General features: G+C 41.5%; 1 protein-coding gene across 6 annotated transcripts in view; it reads left to right on the forward strand.

Annotated features, from left to right (window-relative positions):
* The window catches only part of atp2b3 (ATPase, Ca++ transporting, plasma membrane 3), a 144,523-nt gene that overhangs the window by 32,905 nt on the left and 90,691 nt on the right, over positions 1-20,927 (forward strand). For all 6 annotated transcript variants that reach the window (XM_012967901.3, XM_012967905.3, XM_012967902.2 and 3 more), the window contains 2 exon segments: positions 15,878-16,100; positions 16,197-16,510. In XM_012967901.3, coding sequence (XP_012823355.1) covers positions 16,309-16,510 — 202 coding nt within the window. In that variant the 5' untranslated portion in view covers positions 15,878-16,100; positions 16,197-16,308.

Genomic DNA, 20,927 nt, shown 5'->3' on the forward strand with positions numbered 1-20,927 from the left:
TTCAACCTCTCTGCCATAGCTTTCATTCCCTGAAGCCCCCCTAAGGCCCTTAAATGAACCAACTCTGTATCCAAGTGGGGAGAAAAGACCCGATGGGCCCTGCTGACCCAGACCTGATCCTCACTTGGCACTCCCTGCTGCTGCCTCCCTCCCCAGATTGCAGCAAAGTATAAGGTATACACATGGGGGGAATGGGGCTGGCGTTGCATGAGTGGACAGGTGAGTGATCAGTTGGATGGCCAGGCCTGGATTTTTGGTGAAGCCACAAAGGCCCAGGCCTAGGAAGGTACAAACTTAAGGGCAGCATGCTGTTCCATATGGGACTTTTAACAACGGCGCATGTGCATGAGCACTGGGGGGTGGGTCGCGTGTTCGCTCGTTCGCACATGCACACAGGGGGGGGTAGGGGGCACAAAATGAGGGTGGCCTCGGGGCACCCCCAGTAGAAATCCGGTTCTGTGGAGGGCCCCTTAAGGGGGTGTGGTCAGGGCCGGAACTAGGGGTAGGCAGAAGAGGCAGCTGCCTAGGGCACAACGATTGGGGGGTGCCAGACAGGAGCCTCTCCTGCCTACCCCTAGTCCTGCTACTTGTCATTGCCCCCGCCGCTTGTAATTAGCGGTGTAACCAATCGGATTGCACCCCCCCCTTGTGTTTGCTTTGGCGCGCATGCGCCGTTCGGGGAGAGGGGGAGTGGCCGAATGCCTAAGCACATGCAAGGGGGTGGGGGGTGCAGGGGGGGTGGCCAACCAGGTTGCCTAGGGCACCCGGTCGGCTTGGCCCGCCCCTGGGTGTGGTAGCCCCTGGGATAGCAGCCCCTGTGGGCCCCACAGTCCCCAGTTCAACCATGAAACCCTAGATGCTGTTTTTCTAGATCCATGAGTTCTAAGGGTTAACCATAGCCAGGGCCGCCATCAGGTGGGCACAGGGGGGACAGTCGTCCCAGGCCCGGGCGATTTTAACTTTAAAAGGGGCCCGGCTGTGCTAAAGTTTTCTTAGTAGCTACCAATGTACTAGGGGGGGCCCTGCTGGCTACTAATGTAATGGGGGGGCACTGCTGGCTGCCAATGTACTAGGGGGGGCACTGCTGGCTACCAATGTACTAGGGGGGGCTCTGCTGGCTACCAATGTACTAGGGGGGGCCCTGCTGGCTACCAATGTACTAGGGGGGGCACTGCTGGCTACCAATGTAATAGGGGGGGCACTGCTGGCTACTAATGTACTAGGGGGGGAGGCCCTGCTGGCTACCAATGTACTAGGGGGGCACTGCTGGCTACCAATGTAATAGGGGGGCCCTGCTGGCTACCAATGTACTAGGGGGGCACAGCTGGCTACCAATGCATTAGGGGGGCCCTGCTGGCTACCAATGCACTAGGGGGACACTGCTGGCTACCAATGTACTAGGGGGGCACTGCTGGCTACCAATGTACTAGGGGGGCACTGCTGGCTACCAATGCATTAGGGGGGCCCTGCTGGCTACCAATGTCTCATGTTTGTGAGTCCTTTGTACTGGTGGGAGGGGGGCCCAGAAAAATTTGTTGTGAGGGGCCCTGTGATTTCTGATGGCGGCCCTGCCCATAGCCCTACCATTGGCTCCAAAGAGAAATCAGTATACTGGTATTCTCCGCTCTACAGGAATAGTCAGACTGGAAGACTTGCTCTACATAACAAGCATGCTCAGAGGCTTTAAGCAAGTTAATCTGCTTATTACTGACAAAAAGCTGTCTAAACTCACACAACGACCACAGACCTAATGTAACTGATACAATTTTATAAACAAAGAAAATGGAATTTTTGATGAACGTTTTATAGGCTGTTATTCCTCTCAGCAGCAATAGGAAATCTGTGAGACGGTAAGTCTTTAGCATTTGCGAAATGATCTCTCCCTTTGCTCAGGGATTGTGGGAAGGGATAACAGTGTGAAAAACAAAACCAATTCCAATGTTTGGCAAGGTCGTAGTTTTTCTGAGGCACTAGGAGACCCCCTGCTCTCACTGGTAGACTTGTTAATAGGAGGCAAAATGGGACTTAGGATTGTCATTGTCACCTACTTGAAGGGCACAGAACAAAGTAATGAAGATCTGTGTAAATAATACAATCCTTATTATCCCCAGGGCCTTATGACCTGAGGATATCATTTACAGCTGCGACCACTGTGGAGGTTCGGGAAAAAATAGATGCATAAATGGCCCCTATGGCTTTAAATCCCTACAGGTTCAGTTCCCTTAGTTGCTGGGCAGAAGGGAATGTATCTTAGTGAGTTCATTAACATGTGTGCTATTGGTTAGAAGGTATGGTGACCACTTCCTGCCTCACTTTGGTATAGTGCTGGGAGAGGAGTGGCACCTTCCTGTTTGCTTCCACCTGAGGAACAGGGTGGATGTGTGCTGTAAGCCCAGGGCATGAGCACAGGCCCAGTGAAGTTGGGGAACAGGGCGCCGTAAATGAGGCATTAGATAGTAGCAGGTGTAGCTCCCTTTATAGTACACTCTAGGAGTGTAAGGTAGTTAGGGTTGAGCTAGAAAGAGCAGTTCTGAGCTCCTGCATAGGACTTGCTGTTTTGGAAGTATCTCTCCCAGGCCACATTGCCTGTAGTGTAGGGATCCAAGTGAATAGGGAATCAGGATAGAGAATTCCCTGAGGGATCCACTACGGGGTGTCGCAGAGGTGAAGTGAGATTCCTGCCAAGTCTTTCCGCAGGGGAGTGTCAGCCTGTATTAAACTCTGTATGTGGTGTTGCCTGTACCACTTGCCTCTGAAGCTGTATTGTGAGTAAACCCTGTGGATGTTCAATAAACACTTATCATTTTGTTATTTGCAAGAACCTCTGGCGCCCTCTGTTTTCATTTTTTTTGCATAGCAGCAAGAAAGGTGTAGTTGCACAACCCCTCACCTTCCTCTTCCACTTAACGAAGGTCCATTCTGGGTGAGAGAGTACAGTGTAACCAATGTTCTACTGGTACTAGTCCGGCAAGGCAGCTATTGAGCTGAAATAGAGGGTACAAGTCATTGCAATCAGTTGACAGCATTCAAACTTGTGTCCAAAGCCACTTCTTGTACCTTCGGATAGTTGTACTTGATGCCAGTAGGACCACTCTACCTATTTTTCTGATCTACTTGCAAGTGTGCATATTGATGCTGGGAAACCATGAAGTTACTGCCACCTTCAAGATGATGGTAGATCCAGGGTGTAGTTCCTACAGTGGTCACAAATGAAATCTCTGACCAGGGACCACTGGTACATTAAAGAAAAATTATACCAACCAACATAGATCTATAAAAATGTATTGCATAAAACAGTTTGTATGCAATACCCAGCTATATCTAACTAAAACCATTTTTTTTTAAAAAATATGCCTTTTTAGCAGTATGTACCACTGGGTATTCCTAAATAGAAAATTGCCATTTAAGCTATTAATCAGCCAATTAATGGACAAAGTTCTGTCTTTTACTCCCATACTAATTTCTGATACCGAGCTGCGTTATTTCCTGTCAGGTTATCTCTGAGGGAGCACACAGACCATCACAAAATGGCGGCTCAAGATGTAAAAGGGCAATATTCACTGATATGTACAGTATATATATAAATATGCCAGTTTGGTAAAATTCTTTAATAGGTCACATGATATGATATACAGTAAACTACTGTTGGTTAAGTATTCATTCTGGTGGTGTTGTTTTCCTTTAACATGGCTGTCTGCCTGGGAAGCTAAACTGCCCAACAGACTGATTCAAATTATCTAAATTGCCATTTTTACTCGCTTTGACCTGCAACTGCCTTATCCGCAACCCGATCCACAGCCCGCTGACCACCAAGTAGTAGAATATAGATAATATGCATAATATAATATTAGATAAGAAGGAGCAGGGAGGGAGCTTTTGTAAGAAATGAAATGGTGTGACTGGATCTATCAAAAAAAATGTTTTTCCTGATCTAAGTAAATTCCCCTCAGCACAAGAGGATTTGTAGGACCTGAGGTAAACAACCTGCTTTTCCTGTGATATCTATTTCTATACACGCAGCACACAGGAGGTTATTTAGCAGAAGCTGTTTACTGAAACAACATCCACCAGCGAGAAAGGAACAATCCCACTGAAAATCCCTGTATGGTTTTTATCTTTCCATGTTATGTTTAAAATAAAATAGCCTGTAAGCAGGGGGATAAAAAACACATCTTTCTCCATGTACACAAAACAACAACATCGGCTCCTCACTGCAGCACAGCCGTTCTGATCGTCATGGCAACTGGAATTCTATCATAGCTTTCTCTCACCCTGCCTCCCTTTTATTCTCCTAACCCCCTCTACATGGACATGATTCAGTCACAGGGATAGTTCAAGACTACTCCGAGCACTTCCAGAGCTTCTGCTGACATGGAATTATTGAATGCCGAGAAGGAGAGATAGAGAGGGTTGCATGTATTAAGGGAATACATTACCTTTCTGATGAAATAAAATTAAGCAGAAGAATTGCACAGGGACATTTGGAAGTCACACACATCTACAGGGTATTTTATTATGGATCAGGGCCCTGTGCCTGGCATTCAGTCCATCAGCAAGCCCATTTAGACATACACTTGCTGCAGGATTAAGAAACCATACAAGAAAAAGATGTAGTCAAGAAGGTTATCATAGGTGCACTAAGGATGCCAGAATTCCAAAATATTATTGTGGTAATGTTATAAAAGGTCTTACATTTGCCCACATCAGTAACCCATAGCAACCAGATGTTTGTTTGCTACCTATTGATAAGTTACTATTAGTTACTAGTTACTAGACCCAAGAAGTAGGACAAGCATGGTAGGTAGGTAGGTAGACATGTGCCTAGGGCACAGTAGATGGGAGGAGCAGAAAAGAGAGTTATTGACAGCTGGGGTGGGGAGAGTGAGGGAAACAATGTCAATAGCAATCGAGGCAGTGGTGATAGAAGAGGAGGTCAAGTGGTCAGTGTTGATGACAGCCAGCACATGGGGAGTGGGGGAGGTGATGTGGGGAGCAGGGTGAGGGAGAAGTGTTGTGAGTGCTGCTATTGGGTCAAGTAGTATTGTTCTGGGCGGCAATACTATTTGATCTAGCTCTAATTAGACCAGTAGCAAACTTTAGACCATATATTACATGACTCCTCCAGGAGTTCATATGCCTTCACCAGAATTTGGTAAAGGTAAATGAACCAGTTGCTGTGGCTTGAGTGTTTGCCTCAGAGGTAGATCACTCTAAACTCTAAGCCAGCACCTCCATATAAAAAGCCCACCCCAGCCCAGAGGCTCTCACACTGCTCAAGTTAGAGGTCCAATATTTGATTGACAGTTGCCATTTAACAGCCTTCCTGCTATAATCAAATAATAATATTTGGAACCCACCCTCAGATAACCTTGTATGAGTTTTACTCCCCACAAGCACTGTGTACCATGAAAGTCAAAGATGCCATTCCCAGAACTTTGGCCTTTAAGTGTACAACAGGAAATTAGAAATTAATATAAGGGTCATTTATGAGCGCAAGTGCTGTGTGCAGACTGCAATTTCACAAGTGAACTTGTTTTTTTTTTTTTTATAATGCAGTGTTTGTTCCATAATTCCAGTGTAATTGTTTTCACACTCTTGTGCCTACCACAATTGTGTCTAATGTGTTAAAAGGCTGCTGTGAGGTCCAAGGCAGGCAATGACATCATGGAGCATGGAAATGGGCAGGCTAGGCAGGGAAATTGGCGTATGAGGCAGGGAAAGGGACATATGGGGGTATGGAGATTAAATAGGGCTGATCAACCACAGATAGAGTCAGGGAAGAAAGTGATTTTTAGGTACAGATGTCAGCCTTACAAATTTACTGTCATGTATATAGTCTGTAAATTGCCAGTTAGGCTCGTCAAATACCGGCTTGGTGGCAACCCTACATTCATTAAAGCCAGGGTGGGTGATTTGGCAACCTGCCAACCGTGTGGAAGTGCAGGGGCCCCATTTGGATGCAAGTATCTTTTTAAGATGCATCGATATGCACTCTCCCTTTTGCATTTGTTAATGGTTGCTATGTCATAGAATATTTTGTATATGTGTGAGATATATCATTTTTGACTAGGCAAATCTCTGATTAATTAAGTTTTATTATTTGTCTGTGACACAGTAAGGCTGGAATAATATTCCTTGTTTTCCCAAAGACAGGAAAATCCCATCGCCTCCCATAATAGCCTTCAGAAGCACAAGTTACCATAACTGTCTATAGGTTTTGCAATGCCTCTGCCCCCATATGCTGTGCCTTAGTGATCAATGCAAGAAAAAAATAAGCTGACAAATGGAAATGTGCAACTGTAGGGCTTTGAGTCCTCAGAAGTAAATATGAAATTATGCAAGTGGATAAATATTAGACTTAGCTAAGCCCTTCTGTTGAACAAATTAAAGAGCTGCCTATTCCTAAGGTTATAATTGTGCTTTAATTAGGGAGTACAAAAGGCTTTTGTGAAGACTTAGTGGTGTTCTGGATTAATTATGTCCTGTTTGGAAAAAACACATCATGTCGCCTTGTGATGTTGTTTTCGTGAGCGCACATATACAGACTAATACTAACCTTCTCTATATCTAGAGAATGAAGAAACTAGTATAATATGCTTCAAATATGATTTTAATCTATTGGCTTTGCCAATGCCTGTGTTGACAATATTTGCAGGATGGTTTGATGCTTATAAAACATGCAGGAACCACAATGCATCCTTGTTGTCATCACCTGTGCTGGGAATTGTGGGATTTGGAGGATGTGGGCTACGGACAGTCGACTACTGTTGCATTTTATTTGAGTCTCAAAGTAGTCAGCCAGATCAGCAGGAAAACAGGGGGCAAAATCATATTATTACATTAAAAATTATGAAAATGCTGCATATTTTCTAATTGGTGTATATTTCAAAGTTGCTTGAAATCATGTTCTCTTTTAAAAGGCAATAGACATACTTATGCAAAGAGTACAGTCCCATACAACTCCTAGGAATACAGTATAGTATTGTGTTCAAGCAGTTCTAAAGAACCCCAGAAGAACAACCAATGGACAACATAATAAGATTTTCTTCACTTTTAGTTCTATATCTGCATAGTTGCAGGAAGGAGGAAGGAGGGAGGGAGGTTGCAGCATCAGGTGGACCTCACGGCTGATGTGGCAGCCTGTGGGCCTTGGACCCCCTAGTCCGACACTGTGCATAGAGTCTTTTGAGATTACCTTTTTTTGGACTATCCCATAGTTACCCTATCTTGGAATTACTGCAATAGGCCTTAGCTCATACAGGCAGATGCAACAGATAAAGGATGAGTGGGGAGCAACATTTTGTGACTCATCTAGCTATCAGCAAAAAGTATTTACTGGTCACCCACTGATTGCAATAGGTTACTGCCAATTAGAAAAAACATGTTTACTTCTTTACTGAGTTAAGGTGTCCATACATGAGTAATGCATGAGGCATTCAAACACTGACCAATATCTGTTCAAAGCTCATCACAACATCAACTGGGGCAGGCTAGAAAATCCCACTGGATAAGGACAGCAATGACATGCTGTTGTGGTCCTCTCCTAACAGGTCTAGCTAGCCCCCCCATTTTCATCAACCAGATTTTGCCAAGTAAATATCAGCTTATTTGGCGACCTTGCCAAAGCAAGCTTAATTGAAGCATCTGGTGCTTACAGCCACACCCCTTTTTCACACCCCAGATGTATCAATAAAAAACTACTGTCTCTGTATATTAAATTCAGCTGGGATATGAAAATGAGTATACGGAGACATGCTTATATTTTGGTTAACTTTGCTTTAAATTCCTAGATTCCATTTATCCTTGACACATTATGCTGAGAGAATTCTGCATACTACAAGGGCATCCCTATGCTTTCTGCTAGATGTTTTGTGCAATAATGATAACAATAGCACACCATGTCACATTAACTTGAGAATCCAAATGGGGGCGAAATGATGCTATTAAATTCCACAACATGGTGTGACATTACATAAATGCCCTTTCAGCGATAGAGGAGAGACAGGGCATATGTGCTGATCCTCTTTTGTGGCTGTCATTAAGCTTCAGGGCAGGGAAAGACTGGACAGCTGGAGGTTCCTAAATTTTGTTTCTTCGTAGCTGAGAGTAAGCAAAACATTTTGGCGACAGCAGAGATCATAGACATAGACAGTCGGACCTCGCGAATGCAGCAACTGCAGTGAGGGTGTCCCTGCAATATTAATGAGCTCCATTCGCTTGCCATCTTTGCCTTTGCAAGTAAGGTCCTTGCATCCTTTTTGCTTGATGGAAACTGGGTTTGGCCAGATCCATATTACATGGGAAAACAGAAGAGATGTTTAAGTAGGAAGCTGTAATTCATTCATCTTCAGAGTGAAAATTTGGAATATACAGGCCCTGATACATTTTCTTGTAATCACATAGCATCACATGGGACACATTCTCCATTAGGATTATAGTGATGGCAGATAACCAATAGAGCCCTGTACTTACTGCTGTTCCTGTTCAGTACTGAATGCAGCCAGGCCCTGATTGCAAGTGCTCTCTAAATGTCTGGGAAAATGACCCCCTTGGTCTCTGTGACCATAAGCTAATAACCTCCTATTGATCTCTCACTGGGTTTTAAACCTATATAATGTCGGACTGGAGTGTCTGAGCCCACAGGGGCTGCCAGCTCAGGGGCCCCCCACTCCAGTTGGGACTTGCAGGTGCTTCTTGCACACCCCCACCCGGCACATTGCACGCTGTGTCAGGTACATTACTTTCTTATGGGGGGGCCAAAGTTGTTGGCAGGAACCGGGCCTTGGGTGGCAGGGCTCTCCAGGTTTTTCCCGGTGTCCTGCTGACTCAGTCCAACCCTGAGCCTATAAAAAGAAGCCAGAGGGGAGTAGAGCAGTAGTAGTTGTATGGATTGATGGCACTGGGTCATGTTCGTCCAAATAGGGCTATAAATAGAGATTTCTTTTACTACCTTCCCTATATAGAAACTATTCACTCTTTCCAACTGCATCAGGAGCTAGGGACTGTAGTCTTTAGGTAATGATAACCTAGCTTTAAAGCAGGAGGGTAGTATTAAGGCTGGCTACATAACCAGAAAAGTGAATAAATCTACCTCAGACTTTATAAGACATTAGAAGTCATTTTTGATGGAAACATAACATCACTGGCCCCTCGGGTGGGGTTGGTGGGCTTCCCAAGGTACTCTTCTATCTGGTATGGTGGGTGTATTTTATGGAGGTAGACATCTACAGTCTGGATTTTACCACAGGATGGTGCTAATCAGACAGACACAAAAAACAATCAATGTGCATTTTCTAGACATGAGAATTAAGAAGCATTATAATCTCTAAAAGCACATGCAACTAATTATAAATGCAAGGCTGTTACACATTATGTAACACATAGTAACATACCTGTAATTAGGGGGTTTTATTGCCAGAAGCCAGAGTCTCCCTCATGGATGTCTGATGGAGACCAGTTCTGTCAAAAGGAAGGGCAATGGGTGAGAATTGGATTGAGCTAAAGGTGAGGTCTTCTTCCATTGAGTCTGCATGTGCCCTCCTTCCGGGGTCACCATACTGGTGGGTATAGGAAAGCTTGCTGTCAGAACCATGATGGATCCAGAGGAACTGGAAGATGTGGCAGGAGTGTCTTTTTCTCAGTGGGGCAGGTTTGGAGAGACCAAGGGTGGTGTTTTTGGAGGAACTGGGCAGATAGGATGTATGGGGTCCACTACTTTGAAGAATCTCCTTCTGATCAGCCCAATTTGGCCAAATCCACATATTCACATATTTCATATATTTGGTAAAATTACCAAGGAGGGATCTATCAGGTCCTGATACTATTACTGATATATATTCCAGTTTGGTAAGTTAATACCAAAAAGTATTCATTCTAGGGGTATAGTTTTCCTTTAAGCATGAACAGCCAAAAGAGAAAATCAGTGGGAATTGTGCTGCTGATGTACAATGGATGACTTTTAAATGCAACGCTTAAATTAATAATGAGCAGCATTAAAGCAGAATGATTCAATTAAAATGCTGTATGGTAATTACTATTTCTGCTCTACAGTATGAAAACAAAGTGGTGCTTAATCATCAGATACCGGCATACCTAAATTATAACATTATGCTCATTATGTTCTCACTAAACTAAACTAAAACTAAGAATTTTAGGCTATAAAGCCGACATATTTGATAGGTTGCAGCATAAAGTCCAAGATAGCCATTTTTTTTTTCTATTACATACAGCATAATGGTCAGACATTATATTACAATCAAAACATAATTAAAGCGGACCTGTCACCCTAAGAAATAAGTCCAAATTATTTTCTATATTGTTAGTTGAGCAAAATAAACTTTACTTACTCTATATAAATAATATAAATCTTGTTTCCTTCCGTCTTGGAATTACTCAGTCAAAGCAAGCAGGCAGGCACCATTTTGTGGACACTGTTATTATTAAGGCAAGCTTTGTATCATGCCAAAATCTTGTTTATGTTCCAGAATGGGGGACCTGCCCAGGCCCATGCATTGGCTACACAATTAGATGAGGAGGAGGGTGGGGAAAAGTGAGATGTGCAGTCACATCTAGGAAGTGCTGAATGGAAAGCTAAAGTTATAGTCTGCCCCGCCTCTATGCCTAAGGCATAGAGGCGGGGCAAGCAATATATGATTGACAGCTGTGATTTTTAAATGCCTTTATAATGGGTTTGGATGTGTTAATATAAAAATGAATTTGGGTTTCATGTTTAATTTGAACAGGACTTTTATTATACAGATTTTCATGTCTGGGTTACAGGTCCACTTTAAGAAGACCTGAATTTCCTTGGTCCATCAGTATTCCTAGGGGACCATGAACAAGGCTGGGCCTAAATGGTCTCCATGAATCCTTTAAAATGAATCAGTGAAAGTAAGATTATAAAAACCCCAGAATATTAGCGTCCTGATAGAGGGACTGATCTGCACAAACAACTGGGGCTCCAAAATGGAAAAGATACGTTCAAATAAATATTTACACATGCACATAAGGACAAAGGTACAAATAATCTTCAGAAACAGCATTGAGCTTGTTGGGTAGGCAAATATTAATTATGCAGTTTATGCAGGCCACTCTGTAATAAATACTATATCCGAGTTTATTTTATTTATATAAACGTCTTTGAGAAACGTTAGATGCTACTTTGTGAATAAAGAAGTTTTTTCTTTAAGTCCTGTGAGTGCGGTACCTTTCATCCTGTATATATGTATATATATATAAACCATAAAGATAGATTCCGCACTCACAGGACTTAAATAAAAGTGGTAACATTTCGGCTGTGTCCACAGCCTTTGTCAAAGTTACAGTGAGTGGAAACAACCCCCCTGAAAAACCCAAAGTGGCGGGAAAGCAGAAGTGACATCATCAGGTGAGACAATTAATTAACTTGCAATTTGTCTCACCTGATTATGTCACTGCACCCAGGCACATTAGCTCCAGAATTATATGTGAGTGCCTGTATTACCATGTATATATATATATATATATATATATATATATATATATATAAATAAATAAAATCAGATATAGTACATACACATATATTTTTACGCACAAATGCATTTCACTATTCTTATAATCCTTAATCATTTTGTCAGTGTGATAAACCACATTAGTTTTGCCAGTTGTGCCTTAAAGCATTCAATATAGCTGCAGTTATTTACTGGGCATAATTAAAGGGGAACTCACTCCAGCTCTCCGGCTTCCAAACCAAAATTTGTTAAACACAGAACAACACAGAAACCCTTAATATACCTATCACTGTAATCTGTTCCTTCAAGAAGTATGATTAAATACCATTTTTATATGCTGAAATCCAAAGCGCTGCATAAACTGATAGCACTATATAAATAATAATAATAAAAACAGTTCTTCTCATTCTACTTCATTTGAAATCTTGGCAGGGCAGGAGGGACTAAAACATACCTCCCAACATGTTTTAGACAAAAATATGTGGTGCGGGTAGTGCGGCAAAATTTTTTGGCCACGCCTGCTTTGTGACCACACCCCCACATGCCACACCCACCTTACATGCCCCAGATGTGCCAGTATAATCACTAAATACAAAGTATAAAGGACATATTAACTTCAAAGGTGCCAGTATGACTTCATTAAATTGATAAAGGGCATATTAACCCCAGACATGCCAGTAAAATTACTAAATGAAACTGATAAAGGGCATATCAACTTCAGACATGCCAACAGTTCTGTGCATTTTCCAAAGTTATAAACAGGGCAAATTCCAGTGGTACATAAATCTATGTTATTTCCTTCCATTCTTAATCAGTTGAAAGCAAAACAATATTAATGTACCACTAGAATTTCTATCCATATTAACAAGGCCAGCCTAAGGTTCCCAAACTTATAAGGGCCCCTTTTAAATGTCTGCTATATTTTATGAACCGAATCAGGGATACCCCTGTCTTCTATTCTCCTGCATGCAGAGATTCCCAGGAGTGAGAGATATATGTTAGTGAACACAAATAAAGGCAGCAGCCTCTTCTGCCTGATAAAAGACAGAGCGCACTCCTATGGGGTGCCGTTTGTCCAAAGTACATTTATCTAGCTGGAATGTTATACATTTGTGAGACAGAAAGCTTGTTAAAATTTACAGAATGGAGTTTGTAATATAATAATATCCTTTTGTGCACAAAATTGATTTTATTCTCATTCTTCACTATAAATATATATTTTTGTATATTTTTTACCAGTGTTTATATCCACACTTTATTTCTGTCTACTGGGAGTTGCTTTTTGTATATAGAATGTATTTTTATAGACAAAATGTACTTTGGACAAACGGCACCCCATAGATGTGTGGCCTAATATAGAGGCGCTCTCTATTGTCTGCTGTGCTGCATAGCAATAACCATTAACAAAGAACAAACACTCATAAAAGAGCAGCTGTTAAACCCTACAGGTTCTTAAATGGAATGTCTTACAGGTGGATGAGAACTAGAAGGGTGAAGACACACAGAGCTACTAGTAGCAGCTACTTTTTCACAGCTACTAAACTCCAGAAAATCCCTGCCTAGGACAGTACTGACACTTGCCTCTGCTAAAACACATGTTGAGACAGTTATTAGTAAATGATAAGCATCGCCTGTTTTAGTAGCCACAACAAGTAGCTGCTACTAGTAGCTCCGTGTGTCTTCACCCTAATGCTGTACTGATTCTGTGGTACAAATGTGGTACTGATCTAATGATGTTTCTCTGGATTGTATAGCTAAAAATGAATCTAGAATAAAGTATTTTAAAACATAAATATGATACCTGCAGGTAAGTATAATAGGCCTAATTATGATTGCCCTCCCCCCCCTTTTTTTTTTTAGAAAAATTCTTGCTCAAGCTAAGGGAGTGGGAGTAGGACCCTGAGGGGTAAATTGGTGACATGGAGGGGCGAGACAAAAATATAGGGGGAGGAGTGATGATGCATCAGTGATATAGGTGGGCAGGCTGGAGGCGGAGCAATAGAAACCCTGTGTGTATGGGCAATAACGACCTGGCTTGATTAGGAATTTTAGTCAGGTTGAGGGTAGGCTGGAGGTAGAATGACAGGTAGACTGGTAAATTCCCAATACTGGCTCCGGCCCTGCCTGGTATTTGACTAGCTACACTGGTAAAATACTGCCCGGGTAGCAACCCTACCCCTGACAAGTCAATAAAACACAAGATATTAATAGCATTATTTAAAAAAAAAAATCGGTGTAGTACAATATACAAACAGAAATGTATGGTAGCAATGTAACTCAGTATATGTGAGACACTAAATACACCAGTGAGTAGAGCACAAACCCATATAACATAAGCTCCTCCCTCCAAGGATACCAGCTGACTCATATCTTTACACTACAATATGAAGTTGCACAAGTTTGTATAATTCCCCCACTGTAGTTGTGACCCTAATAAGCTTTGTAGATAATTGTTATTTATATGATGTATTATGTGTCTACGTGGTGTTGCACTAGGGTGTCCACCCCAGGAGCTCCTCACCTCAGTTGCCAACTTCTCCACCGCTGCCAGCCTTCACCCCCACCCTGTGTGTAATGCATACTGCATACCCCCTTCTTCCTCCTTGCAGCCATTATTGGGGTCAGTGCACCCAAAGTGGGGCCCACTGGGATTTTTTTTCCCTGTGGCTACATAGTGTAGTAGTTGAACTATGGATAAGTAAATTATTAAGAGACTGCTGTAAGCTAACTAGTACAATATGTATGTGTGTAGACAAATATATGTTTATAGACAAATTAAAACAGTGGGAAGACCAGTAAATTGACTCCAGTTAAAACCTGCATATTATTGGATAATGAATATGCTTGTTTCTTATTGGTTCGTGAATTTGATTGACAGTGTTGTTTCACAGAATGGATATTTTATCAGTTTTGTGGAACTGTGTATTCATTTTGTTGATAGAATGAATTCTGTGCTATAGAATATTGCTTTCTGTCACACACATCTATTTTGTCATGAAAATCTAGCTGGAATGTTATACATTTGTGAGACAGAAAGCTTGTTAAAATTTACAGAATGGAGTTTGTAATATAATAATATCCTTTTGTGCACAAAATTGATTTTATTCTCATTCTTCACTATAAATATATATTTTTGTATATTTTTTACCAGTGTTTATATCCACACTTTATTTCTGTCTACTGGGAGTTGCTTTTTGTATATAGAATGTATTTTTATAGACAAAATGTACTTTGGACAAATGGCACCCCATACACTCCCAGCTCCTGACCCGGTGAGCAGGAGCAAGGAGAGAAATCCGCGCCAATGCTGATAGTTGACCCTTGCCTGTCACAAATGCTCCTCCCAGGACAATTAAGCATCAAGGTAAACCTGTGAGCTTGAGCGTAGCAGGGGAGATTCAAGCGTTAAGGGGGTGGGCTTTTTTTTCCCAGAGCAGAGCAGGCACAACAATCAATTAAATGGCAATGCTGAGAAGAGGGACATATAACAATGAATCCGGGACAGCAGACAGTGCTATAAATATCGGGACTGTCCCTGAAAGCGGGACAGTTAGGAGGTATGCTAAAACATTGATGTTACAAATGGTAGCAATTTCTCCAGAGCTTACAGACAACAGGCAGGAACTTCATAACCCACAATACATTGCACTGTGATGTTCCTTTTCGCATTCCGTGTGCAGGAATATGCATATGGGATATGGAGGATGTAGGCTGAAGGCAGGATGAAGACAGTCAGTTGTTAGATTTTATTTGAGTTTCAAAGTAGTCAGCCAGATCAACAGGAGAACAGGGGGCTGGGCTTAGGTAAGTGTCCCATACCGTATTATTACATTAAAAATTATGAAAGATCTGCATATTTTTTAATTGATGTATATTGCAAAGTTGCTTGAAATTATTTGTATTTTCAAAAAGTTTAAGCTGTGTTTGGTAGCATTCCACTTTAAATGCAGGCCTAACTAAGTCTAGGCTTCAAGGGCCTTGATATGTTCATAAGCAGACAGTTCTACTGTTTCAAACTACTTAAGCTTAAACTTGAAGGCTATTTGGGGTTAAATGTGGTGTTAAAACTGATCTGATTTCTTGACATTTCTGAAAATTCAACTTAAAAAAATATTTATGGCAAAGTCTGGAGTCTTAATTGTTGTCCTAACTTGTCTTAGAACTATAGTAGGGTGACTGTGATGCTAGAGGCGGGCAGGTGACCTAGGGGGTGGAGTTGTGGTGTCAGGGGTAGGGCTAATGGCTTTTAGAGCTGGTGGATAGAGCCGTGACATCATCATGATACCTTTTTTTGTTATATTTATATATAATATATATATACATATGTGTGTGTACACGTTTTCCTTATGTGTGTTTTTCATTTGTTTCATGACTTTTCTGGAAATTAGGTTTTCTCAGTGCAGTGGAGACACAAGGTGTGCTTGCCCCTGACTGGGTCGGACAAACAGGTTGCTGCCAAAACTGATAAAGGAAACATTGTCCATGGATTGGCCCCCTCACTCAGCTTGGACTCGCAGTGGCACCTGTGACTGTTAAATGTGGCTGCATTCATGAATGAACTCTCCGGTGAAAGTTGTGTTATAATGCCGATCACGACAAAATCCTAAGCAGGTAGGTCCTTAAGAATTAAAGCAGAGTCCATTATCTACAGCTTGATTCATTCATTTACTTTTTTGTGAATATATGCCTTTTTTTGTCTTTCCATAGGCCCATCCTCTGTCCGGCAATCCCACTAATACCAAGCCTCATTATACTGTGGCCGATAGCTAGTCAAACGAAATTGCACATACACCCTTGACAGCAAATACAACCAGTCAAGATGGGAGACTTAAACAGTTCAGTGGATTTTTACCAAAAGAACCAGCGGCGGGAGCAGAACCATGCTGGAGGGTTTGGCTGCACCTTGCAAGAGCTGCGCTCTCTTATGGAACTGCGAGGATCTGAGGCCATTCAGAAAATACAGGATAGTTATGGTGATGTTAATGGCCTGTGCAGAAGACTGAAAACTTCCCCCACTGAAGGTAACTACCTCTTTTTATCATGTTCACTTACCTTCTACAGAAAATTACTTTGAAATATAGTCATGGATAATGTGTATTCTTCTGCAAATTAATAAAACATTAAAAATGATTGAGGAGGTTCATGACCATAGGAAGGCACCAGGCCCGCACTGGCAATCCGTGGGTCCTGGCAAATGCCAGAGGGACTGTTGTAAGATGCCATAGACAGTTACTATTTATTGGGCTATTCCTCTTAGCTGAAGGTCTGGGGAAAATCCCAGACCCACCGTTCCAAATGGTGAGTTCAAGTTTATGGGACTTTTTCTGATTTATGGACCTGGAAGGTACCATTTTATTTATGCAGTTATAACAATGGCTAATAAAGTGTCAGCAACCCTAAATATGCCATGAAAATTTGAATATGACCTGCAAGCCTGGCATTGGCTATCTAAAACCATTAATATCCCAGAAAGTACTAAAAATAAAAAAAACAACATAAATGGCAAAAGTGCTCACACATAGTGACAGCATGAAATGTCACCATAAAACCAAAAATCAGGTAAGTCAGCCAAAACATTTCGGTAAAAACAGATGCCCTGTGGTGGCTTCATTACTGCCAGTTGGCAGCAACAGGTTAAAGGAACAGTAACACTAAAAAATAAAAGGGAAAAACAAAGAAGTCCTATACTGTACCAAGCAGAGTCCTTCTAGTCCTGGAGGCAAGGGGAAACCACAGGATAAACTTCCAATAGAAATTGGTCCTCCTAAGTAAATCAAAGTATAGTCAGAAGAGCTGACTATCAGTTTGTAGGGGGATCAGGTAACTGGACACTCCCAACAACAAGAGATCCTCTGCACTCACCCTTTATCAATATATATAGGACATTAAGACATTCTGTGCATTAAGCTACTAAGAAATGCCCTCCCCTTTAAACAAAACAGGGATTGTTTGTCCATACATTACAATATATTTCAAGCTGGCCAACTACGTCAAAGTCATCTTTCTGGCCAGTCCTACACTGACTTATGCGATTCATTAAGAATTCTACTGCTTCAATATATGTTTAGCAAAGGGACTAAGTTTTACCTGCAACTTACTTTCTTTTACTGGACACTCCCCCCTCCCTCAGGAATGCAAGGGGTGTCACCATTAGCAGGACACAGTGTGAGTTGTATGACCTCCTAAGTGTATGGACTGGACCAATGATAAAAATGTCCATAACTCCTTGTGGGAACATAATAGAAAGATGAAATTAAATTCATTAATTCTAAATGATCCCATCGGTCCCATACAGACTAAACATCAGAACTGTGTGACCTGCCCCTGCCCAGGTATTCTTATCTGACAAATCGAGTGCCCAAATCTAATCATATTTGGACCTGTATGAAAGGCCATATTAAATGAAACATATACTCAGGTTTTGGTACCTCTAGTATAAATGGTATGGGCTCTGGGACAATAAATGTGTGTGAGTTTGGGTTATAGTGTGACCTCCACATCACCTATGATTGGTCCCAATGTGAACTCTAATTTACCCCCATGTGGGCTTTCACTCCCCCACATGGCATGGCTCTTATCATCCAGGGATTAGAGCTGGGCATTCCAGGTTGTGAGGCCTTTACTCATGGCTGGTTCCAGACCCTAGTGCCCAGAGGCCAGTTATATATCTGTTTCTGGCACATTGGGGAAGATTTTTGGTTACTTTGGCCTGCTTGATTAACCCTTACAGGCCTATATCATGACAAAGCTATTTTGCTGCTATTAAATATCTTATCCTTTATTGTTCTATGCTATTTCAAATGATAAAGAATCAAAACCCTTGTCTATTCAATATTCAGCACCCCTCAATTCCATCAACTCTCCATGGCACCATCTTACTTGCATATCAATCACTTTCTCATACTTCATTCCATTCACCTCTGCCCTTTATCTATCTCAGCACCCAACCAACCCTAAAACCCTCAATAGTTATTTCTTCACTGGTCATATGGCCAAGCTGGTGCATTACACTTAATTACCAACCCATAACATCACTGTCTCCCAACTACCTACCCCAACTACAACTATCGCTCACTCATTGTCTGAACAATTCCTTCCCTAATGTCCTATACAATTAGATTTGACTTATTATTATTTACAATGCTAATTTTAACTTCACTTCTTCATTACAATGTCTAGAAGACATTAGAATTCATTAAAATTCAATCTAATCCAATAAAAGGAAACAAATATATTTGGCAACCCTAACAAGGTCTTATTGATAATTGCCCCTCCTGTTTTTGACAGTGCTAATTAAATGGAGTGTGCATAAATTTCAAAGATCAGTGAATCCCTGCCCCTAGAGCTTCCAGTCTATATATGTGCCAGGAGCACAGGGAGATAAAGTAACGTATCCACTGCCAGATGGTCATGGACAAAGAATTCAAACATTAACCTACCTGGGTAAGACTGTATTGATAATAAAGCTGCTGGCACATAAATATGAATAGGCACATTGCTCATTTCTAGACATGGGTGAGAGTTCATTATCAGATTAGAAACTAGTTAGTTTCTTACTCCTTCGAGTCCCTATGTAGTCTAGTCAATAGCTTGAAGAAGGAACAAAATATCAGTTTGTTTTAAGGGATTCTGTCATTAAATGTTGTACTTTTACATCTATTGCGTTTAGCTACCATGTATGTATGTATAAATTTATTTATAAAGCGCCACCAGGGTTACGCAGCGCTGTACAATCTTACAAATATACAAAATTACACACAGGGAGGACAAGTGTTATAATAAATACAATAAATAAGTATAAATACACAGGGAGTAAGTGCCACGTGGTATAAGACACAGTAGGAAGGGGGTCCCTGCCCCGTAGAGCTGACAGTCTAATCTACCATTTTGTGATGGTCTGTGACCACCCTCAGTGATCACCTGACAGGAAATAATGCAGCTCTAACTATAACAGGAAGTAGTGTGGGAGTAAAAGGAGCAAAACTTTTTTTTGGGGGGGTAGTAAAAACTGATGTAACCTAGCATGTATGTGTGCCTTTGGTTTGTGTGTATGAACTGTGAATTGTATGATCCCAGGGGATGGCCCTTAACTTTAAAAATGTGCCATTTAGGATAACCCAATACTACTACTAAAAAAAAGTATGTTTTTCATATAAATGGTTTAAGGGAAATTCTGTATTTCATTCTGTAGTTCGTTCTGTATTTCAAAGATCATTAACAAAAAGAGTACTGTTTTGCTCCAGAGATGAACAGAAAAAAAAGTTTTTTGTTATAGGTAGAGTGCTTCTTTATTTGCTTTCATTTTTGGGACTTTAGTAAGTCTATGTGAAGAAAGCGTTGTCAATTATAATAACATGTGCTTGACAAAAAAGTGGGCCCTCTCCAGTTACTGGCAGAAACAGACCCCAATGCCACTAGATGATGTTATATTGTGCTCCTCTCCAGCAAAGCCATTTCCTGCACTGACCTTGTGTTCTAAAGGCTTGAGGGTGGTCTGGGATTGTTGACAGTCTCTCATTGCGGAATGCAGGGAAATATATGCGAGCACCCCAGGCAAGCTGACATTTTTAATATTTAACAACATCACAAATGAGGAAGAACAGCCAGGAAAACACAGAAGAATGATTATATGTTTATTTTTAGCATTCAATCAACTTCTGTACATAAAAATGACACATAAGGGCTGCACATTCATGAGGGTTAAATATCGAAGAGCAACTTTGTCTGCAGCCAAAGATTTTTTTATTTATACCACTGTGTACTAACAAGGAGAAACACAATCTTGTAATGAGAGGAACACAATGCAATCCTAGTAGAAGTCTCCCTTTATAAATGTATGCAATATGCTGGGCAGTTAAAATCTACACCTAGCTGTACACTATTTTGCCACCTAAAAGGTGGGTCAGATAGGGTTGGTTTGACTGTTTGTCCCACCATATCAAAGATCAGAATTTTGTTTAGAATCTTTTATGTTTTGGTCCCACATATGGGAAATATGAAGCAAGCTAGGTGAGGAGCAGCAGCAGGAGTGTAATACCAGCTGCACTATATGGCCAAAACTAACTGGTAACTTCCCTATCCATTTCTACACCATGGGTATTAATATGAAATTATCCCTTCTTTTTTCTACTATAACAGCCTTTGCTTTTCTGGGAAGGCCCCACTAGATCGTAGGACATCTAGGTATGGTATGATTTGCTTAGATTCAGCAACAGGAGCATTAGTAAGGCTTGGCATTGATGATGGAGATCTGGCTTAGGTCATGGTTCCAAGTCATTCCACAGTTCTCAGCTGAGTTGAACGCAGGCCTCTGTGCAGGGCAGTCAAGTTTCTTCACTTCCATCTTAGCAAACCTATTCTGTATGTACTTTGCTTTGTGTATGGGGGCATTATTGTGCTGAAATAGAGCCTTCCCCCAAATTATTGCCACTAAGCAGG

This window comes from Xenopus tropicalis, chromosome 8, assembly GCF_000004195.4.
Source record: "Xenopus tropicalis strain Nigerian chromosome 8, UCB_Xtro_10.0, whole genome shotgun sequence".
Lineage (NCBI taxonomy): Eukaryota > Metazoa > Chordata > Amphibia > Anura > Pipidae > Xenopus > Xenopus tropicalis.